The following is a 9,682-nucleotide window of genomic DNA, read 5'->3' as shown; positions in this document are numbered from 1 at the left end:
GCAGGGTCTCAGGGCCAGAACAGCGCCTGGCCCGAAGCGGACACACAGTAACTGGGATAGAAGCAATATCTGGGCACCACACCAAAGCTGGAAACATCCTGCTTCCAACAAGGAGAGATAATGGCCTCATTTCAAAAAGAAAAGGAGGTGTCCTCCACCCGCCCTGGGGGAGTTCACCAGGACTGCGGGAGGCCGCTCAGCCTGCCACGCCCTGGGCAGGACAGGGGCGCAGCCTCCACGGGCCACAGCAGTTCAAACTCCACCACCACTGCATTGCCCCAGCCACAGAGGTGGGAAGAGGTGGTCCTGGGATCTGACCCCCCAGGAGCCCACCACACAGGCTCTCCACTCGGCCTCCTCCCTGCAGCATGAGCGCCCTCGATCAGGAGATGACCCGGGAAAAGCGCACAATCAGCCCGAGGAGAAAGAGGCCTGGAGCCCAACCATACTCCTTTCCCTTTAGAGACGAGTGGAATTTTCAGTGGTCAAGGACCAGGATGCTGCTTTCTTTTCCAATTTTACTTTTGGGAAGATGACAAACTAAGCCTCTAGCTGATTTACTCAGGATTTATTTTTTAGTCATATTAAAAATAAATCAAATTGAACAAGGGCAAATTATCCCATAAAAGCAGTTCTCCGGAGAAAGCAGCCTCACCGAGCACTGGACTGGCCCAATTTAACCCCAGCTTTACAGGCCCTGAAAACAGATGTTTGTTGAGTGCCAGCTTACCTGTGCCGGCTTACTCAAATATCCATTGGGTACTCTGGGCCTGAAGTCTCACCCAGGCACCAGGCATGCTAGCCTGGCCCACTCATCGCCATGGCACGAGCACCAGAAACTTTTAAGATTACTGCAGCAAATAATAAGACTTCTCAGCACTCTGTACAGTTTGTCCCCATTTTCAGGAAGAATTCACTGCCCTGAATCCGACGAGGCCATTTCCATTACCCCTGAGCACGAAAAGGCAAGGGAAGAGGATTCCGAGCTGGTCCTGCCTCTGCAGGTCCGACCGCCTCTGGAGTGAGGGATGCTTCGTGTCACACTCAGCTCAGCCTTACCTGGCCCAAGGATGTGTGGGGTGGTGGTTAGAAACGTGATCTGTGAGGGTCTAGCTCCAGGAGAGGACAAAGGCCACTTCCTCCATGAAGCATTAGAGGACCAAGGGTCAGGAAAGGACAACACTGATGTCACTTAAGGACTCTGGACAGAAGGTGGTTCAGGCCCTCCCCCCAGCAAGGGGAGGTGCCTGATGTGCGTGGGAGAGGCATGAGCACTCCCATAGAGTCCCTGGCTGCTGGCCACGCTGTGAGCATCACCGCACCAAGGGGGCCGCTCAAGCAGAAAGGCAGCACCCCAGGCAGGGGGGTGGGGGTGGAGGGACAAAGGCTCAGAGTCCCTGTCGGAGGCCTAAAATGACAAAAACTGGACGAGGCTAAGATTCACTTGTGCAATTTTTTTCCCCTTAAATATTCGCAGGTCACGAAACTGCCTGTGGACATTAAACACAGGATGAAGACATCAATTAACTGAGATCTGAAAGTTCTACTGCTGAAAACAGTAGCAGGAAAGGATGCAGTATTTCTAAAATCAGTCTCTAAGCATCAAAGTGCCATAGTGTTGAACAAAACCCATTTGAAGGGACAGGAATTCCATCTCTCCTAGAGATGAATGTATGGGGGATGGTTCTGTGGGAGAGCTGGGTAGGAATGCAATACCACAGGGCCCCCATGACCCTTCCTTCCACCCATGATGCAAAGGGTAAAATCCCAGAACAGCAGCAGAGAGCTGCTTAGAATTACGTATCCTTAGAAGGCTCAATCAATAAGTCTTCTCAGAGAGACCAGAGACATAAAGAAATGATGGCTGTGAGCCAACTGTGCTTGAGACCTGACCGGGGCCAGGCAGACATGGGCCACATGTGGGGGAGGTGCGGGAATTTCAACTCGGTGCCCAGGATCTGCCAATGCTCCCACATCCCACCTCCTGCCTCCTGGCACACTGTAAGTCAAGCGCTCACTCTGCTGAGGATCCCACTTTCCACTCGGCTTTCTCATTAACTCAGAGTTAAATGCCTATCTATTTGTTGGGAGACAAAGACGGCAACCCTCCTGGAATATTTTTCACAAACACACCAAGAATCCAGGTCATCACCTACGTACCTTTTCTAATTTGGGACATTGCAAAGACGTAGGAAATCAGTGCGCTCCTGCCCCTGAACCATCCACACCTCGGCACCTCCGAGCACAGAAAGGCAGGGGAGCCGAAATAGAAATGTTACCCCACTGCCTGATTAATACATGCAGGACACCTTCCCTCCGTGTAATTAACAGTTCTAAAACTGGCGCATGACTCAATTTCACACAGTCTCACTTAAAACCCAAGAAGGCGCACAGCAATTGCTGACATGCTTGCTCTCCTGTGATGCTTCCAGAGGTACTTAACTGAAATCTAAAGCACCGAGCTATTAAAGAGTACAAAAGCATCTCCTTTTATTTCCTACCCTACCTTCAGATCAATTTAATCATCTGCAGAACAGGAAAGTAGAACCACAACCTAAATTATGGAAGTGAGGCGCCCCCTCTTATTAAGTTTCAACTTTTGACCTCCACATTCAAACTGCAATACCCAGCACAAGAAGAGAAATTATCAGTTATGATCTCATGTTTGTGGGGAAGAGTATGATCATAGAGGAATTTACAGGAAATCAAAAAGGCACTGCTTGAGAGAATGGAAAACAATAAAACAGTCACTGGATGGAAATGAATGATGCCTAAACAAAAATGAGAAAGGAAGCCAGGAGAGTGCTGGGCGAGGCTGCTCACTGCCCCCCACCAGACGCGCTCCCTGAGGCAGCCCAAATCCCCAGCCCAGTTACTGATCAGGAGCCGGGTGGCATGTGGGTGGCAGGTGACAGGAGGCGTGGCGCTGGTGGAGCTTAGCTACACGGCTCCTGGCCCCCAGCCCCTACCACACCCTGGCCTCATACCAGACCCATGCTGCAGGGTCTGAGCGACCCTGCAAGTCCAGTGGCCCAAAGTGAACTGGAAGGAAGGCTCACACTCAGGTCGGCTGCCCCGCCCGCCAGGGTGTTCCTTGGAGTTGCAAGGGGAGGTACAGAGATCCTGGAACCATCAGCCTGGACACAATTCCTGCCTTTTTCTTGGGCAAATCACCTCCCTGTGCCTCACTTTCCTCATCTGTAGCATGGGAATAATCGGAGCACCTATCTTATAACAAATAAAATACCTCTTCTGAATAAGGTGACATGTGTCAAGTACTTAGCACAATACCTTGCATATGGGAAGTCTCAAAAAGCGAGAGCCATTATGCAGATGCGTTAGCACTTATGCTCTCACTCAATTTTTCAGGCATCCATCAAGGGAGACCACTTCTACTCTGCAGGAGCGGACACTGAGACTAAGTGCTATAGACTGAGTACTTGTCTTCTTTCAAAATTCAGATGTTGAAATCTCATCTCTGATGTGTTGGTATTTGGAGGTGGGGTCTCTGGGAGGTGATCAGGTCATCATGAGGGCAGAGCACTCATGGATGAGATTAGTGCCCTTATAAAAGAGACCCCAGAGAGCTCCTTGCCCCTTCTGCCATGTGAGGACACAGCAAGAAGATGGCCATCTATGAACCAGGAAGTGGTTCCTCATCAGACGCCAGCCTTGATCTTGGACTTCTCAGCTTCCGGAACTGTGGGAAATAAATTTCTGTTGTTTATAAGCCGCCCAGTCAGTGGTAAATTGTAAGGGCAGCCTGAATGGTCTAAGACACTTGGTGAATCTTCAGGTCCACACTGTGAGTTACGTATTAGTACACCTCCATTTTATAGATGAAGAACCTGAGCTCAGAAAAGCTAAGTGAACGTGGGCCTGTCCTTGACTTCCTGAGGGGGCGGGTTGGGGTTAGAATTTGGATTTGCCTGAGTAGATAATTTTTCCATTACTCCAGGCAACTTTTCTCCATGGGGACTAGAGACAGATGGTAGCAAAAGCACTCAGGACACAGAAGCCCAAAGATGCATCAATGAGTCATAATTTAAGGTCATGGAAAGACCCCCTCTCCTATAAATCAGGGATCTGCCTTTCATTCCCCCCAGAATCCTTCCTTCAGTGACTCAAGGAGGGCAATGACCACGACTACCATGGCTCTCACCGAGAATGACTTCAGTCACTACAGATGCTGGTACACACACTATTAAAATACACCCCTGAGGCAGTAAGGACAACGTGACATTTCTAAAATAGTCCTACTGCCATCAAATGCCAAATAACTCCTTTCTGCTGCTGGCTTTAATAAAGTTGGGAAGTATTATTATGAATGCGGAATCCATTTCAGAGCCTTGGAAATGTCACCAGAATTAAAGCGTACTTGTTCCAAAGTGACGAGCTAATGGCTTATCCTTTAGGAGATGCTGAAGCGCACCACTTCGCCATCCCCTGCAAAGCACCTAACTGTAAGCGGCCAGGAGGAAACACTGCACGTGGGGCGTAAGTGAACATGGGTCTATCCTTGAGTATTCAGGATTTATTCTTCTGCCAAGTGACGGCCATGAACTTGGAGTACATAGGTCCTACCCTCACTGTGTGTGGCCATGATGGGCACAGAGGCAGGCTGGCTGGCCTGCTCTCCAGCTGCCCCAAGAGTCAGTACCAATGCCTATTGACAGCCCTCAGATATTCACCTCTGGCCCAGGCTGTCTCCCACTGGCTCCTGCCTCAAACCCAGCACAGCCCAAACAAGCTCCTGATCCCACACAGCACTGGCCATCCCCATCTCCATGACACACCACCCAGCTCTTCAGGACGAAAACCTAGAGTCACCTCCAACTCCACCCTTCACTCAGCTTTCACAGTAGGTTCCTCTCAGGAGCATTCCCTTGACTGACGCTTTACCTCTCAACTCTCACATCACCCCACCTAGACCCTGCAACAGCCTCCTCACTGCCAACCTGTTCCCACTCTCGCCCTACAGTCGAGTCTCCAGGCTGAGGCCAAATGATTTTTTAGAATGCAAGCCTGACCCTACCATTCTTTGCTTAAATCTTTCAAAGATTTCCCTTGGTTTCCATGTCTCTCAAGACGAAGTCTAAGCTGACAGCGTGGCTGATGCCTGCCCAACCTTTCAACCGCCTTCAGGAGCCACTTCTGCAGTGTGTGCACTATGCCGGCCACACAAGGCCATTACCCTTTCTCTTGTCTCCAGCCTTTGAACAAGTGCTCCCTCAGACTGGATCATTCTCTCCCTCTCCCCAACTCTACACTCCGCCCAACCTCACCACCCGACCCCTACTCATCCTTCAGGTTAGTGTTCCCAAGCTTAAGACTAGGTGAGTGAGCTCTCCCAACTAGATGGGGCTTTAGGAGCAGACGTGAGGAGACCGCACACCTCCCAGTTACGTGATTATGTGGTAAAGGCCTTGCCTCATCTCTCCTGCATTCAGAATAAGTGCAGCCATGTAACGGATAACATTTTGGTGCTATCAAAGAGCAACTTGATGGCTTAAGAAGAAAACCAGTGACACATCAGAGTTGGAGGGCCACTTCCAGGGTCCAAAGAAGTGATTCTCCCCTGAGAAAGTGTGTCCTGCTGCGACCGACCAGAAATCAGCTATGCTGCATGTAGGGGCTGCCGGCATTACCAAGGAAAGCAAGCAGGCAACATGAGAACATATATAAGAGAATACCGACTACTGAAGACAGATGCATGACTTGAGGAAAACATGTTTACCTTTCTGGTAACAGGATTATGTATGATATTTATTTTTACTCTTTTCACTATCTACTTTAACTGAGCTACATAAGGTTAGCTAATTTATAGTAGGAGCTTTAAAAGACCGAAAATAAAGGACAAGATAAAAGAAATTTAATTGACATTCAAGTGACTCATGCCCTTTCAAAAAAACAAACCAACTGAAAAACAAAACAAAACAGAAAAGAGAAGAGCCTGAGAGAAGAGGTTCTAGGGCCGGGCTTGTCTGGTGGGCTCTGTGAGATGGAGCAGGCAGGAATGGCAGGATCTCTCACCTTCCTGAGCTGAGCACAATGAACAGCATCACAGCCACAGGCCATACTTACCATTCCACTATCTCTGGATGAAGAATGGTGTTGTTGACATTGAACCTATAGAGGGAAAACAAAGCAAGCCCGTTAGTTCAATGGTCCATCATCTCCCAGCAAAAACTACCTCGTTCAAGACATACATACCATGATCAAGAGGGGGCCCTTAACTTTAATTTCATGACTGCCTGGCCTACAAAAGGCCTGCTGCTCACTGCAAACGTGGCAGCCCAGGCCATGCCCTCTTAGTGCAGTCAGTTGGGGAATAAGCTGCTTGGCTGCAAAATGCCATCTTGTACCCTCTCTAGGCAGACAGCATAGCTTTTTCCATCAAGTCTACCAACATACGCATAATGGGAATCCCAGAAGAGAGAGAGAGAAAGGAGAAGAATATTGGAAAAAATAATGACCAAAATTTTGCCAATTTAATGAAAAACATTAATCTACACATCCATAAAGCTAAATTAATTCCAAACAGGATAAATTCAAAGAGATCCACACCTAGACACGTCATAATCAAACTTTCAAAAGACAAGGAGAGAATCTTGAAAGTAGAGAGAGAAAAAAGCAATTCATCACATATGGGACTGATGGTTGATTTCTCATCAGAGGCCAAAAGGCAGTAGGATAACACACTCAAAGTGCTAAAAAAAAAAAAGTTTCGCAAACCAAGAGTGTAGATCCAGCAAAGCTATGTTTCAAAAATAAAGCAGAAATTAAACCAGTCTCAGATAAACAAAAACCAAGAGAATTAATTGCTAGAAGACCTATCCTACAGGAAATAGTAAAGGGAACCCCTCAAACTATACTGAAAGGGCACTAGAGAGTAATTTGAATCAGCAGGAAGAATAAAGGCACTAGTAAGGGTAATTATATGAGCAAGTATAAAGGCAGTGTAAATGTATTTTTTGTTTATAACTCCTTTTTTTTTCTGCTATCTAACTTAAAAGACAACTACACAAAGCAATAATTGTAATTTGTGTTGAGAAGCACAAAATGTGTAAAGATACGATCTGTATGCAATAAGAACACCACGGAGAGGAAAAATGGAACTATATAGGGGCAAAATTTTTGTATACTATTGGAAATAAGTTACTATTAATGCAAACTAGGTTGTTATTTATAAGTCTAAGAGGTCATTTGTAATCCCCTAGGTAACAACTAAGAAAATAACTAAAACATACAGAAAAGGAGATGAGAAAGGAATCAGAACCATATACTATAAAAAATCAATGAAATACAAAAGAAGGTAGCAATGAAGAAGCTGAGGAGCAAAAACGACATATGACATATAGAAACTAATAACAAAATGGCAGGAGGAAGTCCTTCTTTATCAGTAATTACTTTAGATGTAAATGGATTCTCCAATTAAAAGGCAACGATTGGCAGAATGTATAAAAAAAATGATCCAAATATATGCTCTGAAGAGACATACTTTAGATTCAAAGACATAAATAGACTGAAAGTGAAAGGATGGGAAAAAAATATACAGATGGTCCCCAACTTGATGGTTCAACTTAAGATTTTTCGACTTTACGATGCTGTGAAAGCAATATGCATTCAGTAGAAACCATACTTCAAATTTTGATCGTTCCTCAAGCCATCGAAACACGGTACAATACTCTCTCTGGGGTACAATACTCTCTCGTGATGTTAGGCAGTGGCGGTGAGTTGCAGCTCCCAGTCAGTCACACAATCACGGGGATAAACAACCCATACCCTCCAGTGTACTGTGTTGCCAGAGTTCGCTGTACACTGTGTGTTTGTTGTACATTGTTGTTTTTGTGGTTTTGCATCCCATCATGTCTATAAAACACCCATCTGTGTCTTCTGCTTCTTGTGAGGAGCAGAAGGTGGCAGCAATTACTCTTGAGGTGAAAGTCAAGATAGTTGCCCAACTGTAAGCTAATGTAAGTGTTCTGAGCACATTTAAGATAGAGTAGGCTAAGCTATGATGTTCAGTAAGTTAAATGTATTAAAAGTATCATCACTCTCTAGTAAAGGTAATTATATGAGCAAGCATAAAGACAGTGCAAGTGTATTTTTTGTTATAACTCCTTTTTTTTTCTCCTAACTTAAATGACAACTACATAAAGCAATAATTGTAAATCTATGTCGAGAAGCACAAAATGTGTAACTTTTTTCTTTTCCTATCTAACTTTTGACTTAAAGTTTTTTCAACTTACAGGGAGTTTACTGAGATATAATCCCACTGCAAGTCGAGCTATATCTGTATCATGCAAACAAAGACCAAAAGGGAGATGGAATGGCAATACTGACATCAGACAAAATAAGTCTTAAGACAAAAAGTTTTACTAAAGACAAAAAAGGACATTTTATAAAATATAAAAGTATTTTAAAAAGATCAATTCATGAAGTAGATGTAATTATTATAAACATATATGTACATAACAATACAGCGCCAAGATATATCAGTCAGAAACTGACAGAACTGAAGCGGAAAAAAACAATTCAACAACAAGTGGAAACTTGAGGTAATGGACAGAACAATTAGAAGATCAGCAAAGAAAGAGAAAACCTGAACAACACTACAAACCAACTAGACCTAATAGACTTCACCCAACAGCAGAATACCCATTTTCTCAACTGCACGTGGGATATTTTCTAGAAAAGACCATATATTAGGCCATAAATTAACTCCCAATAAATTTAAAAGAACTGAAATCATATTAAGTATGTCCTCCCATCACACTGGAATAAAATTAGAAACCGATAACAGAAGAAAAATTCATGAATATATGGAAATTAAATACACACTCCTACACAACCAATGGGTCAGTAATCACAAGGGAAACTAAAAATACTGACAAATGGAAACAAAAACACAACATATCAAAATGTACAAGATTCAGCTAAAGCAGTTCTGTAAGGGAAATTTATAGATGAAAATGCCTATATCAAAAAGGAAGAAAGTTATCTTAAATCAATGACTTAGCCTGCCACCTTAAGAAAATAGAAAAAGAAAAGCAAATTAAACCCAAAGCAGAAAGAACAAAATAATAAAAATTAGAGCTAAAGTAAGTGAAACAGAGAATAGAAAAATAATCCAGAAAATCAATAAAATCAAAAGTTGGCTCTTTGAAGAGATCAACAAAACTGGCAAAGTCTTAGCCAGACTGACCAAGAAACAAGGAGAAGGCTCATGTTACTGAAATCAGGAATAAAAGAGGGGACATTACCACTGACTAAACAGAAACCAAAAGGATTATAAGGAAATGTGATGAACAACCATATGGTAATAAATTGGATAAACAAGATGAAAAGAAAGAATTCCTAAAGACACAAACTACCAAGACTGACACAAGAAAAAAAAAAATCTAAGTAGACCTATAACAAGTAAAGATATTGACTTAGTAATCAAAAACTTGTCACAAAGAAAAGCCCAGGATCAAATGCCTTCACTAATAAATGCTACCAAATGTTTAAAAAAGAATTAATACCAATCCTTCATAAACTCTTACAAAAACTAGAAGAGGAAAAAATATTTTCAACGCATTTTATGAGGTCAGTATTACCCTAATACCAAAATCAGACAAGGACATCACAAGAAAACTATAGATAAAAATCCCTTATAAACACAAACACACACACACAC

The 9,682-nt window shown here is 43.9% G+C and overlaps 1 protein-coding gene across 1 annotated transcript in view; it reads right to left on the bottom strand.

Annotated features, from left to right (window-relative positions):
* PEPD (peptidase D) overlaps nt 1-9,682 on the bottom strand; it is a gene marked incomplete at its 3' end in the record, with an annotated part of 115,576 nt that overhangs the window by 70,103 nt on the left and 35,791 nt on the right. Inside the window, exon 7 of the mRNA XM_023537696.1 lies at nt 6,085-6,129. Within this exon, the coding sequence (XP_023393464.1) occupies nt 6,085-6,129 (45 nt within the window). The remainder of the gene's footprint in view (nt 1-6,084; nt 6,130-9,682) is intronic.

The sequence above is a fragment of the Pteropus vampyrus genome, unplaced genomic scaffold (assembly GCF_000151845.1).
Source record: "Pteropus vampyrus isolate Shadow unplaced genomic scaffold, Pvam_2.0 Scaffold196, whole genome shotgun sequence".
Taxonomy (NCBI): Eukaryota; Metazoa; Chordata; class Mammalia; order Chiroptera; family Pteropodidae; genus Pteropus; species Pteropus vampyrus.
This window is presented reverse-complemented; position numbering and strand designations above follow the sequence as displayed.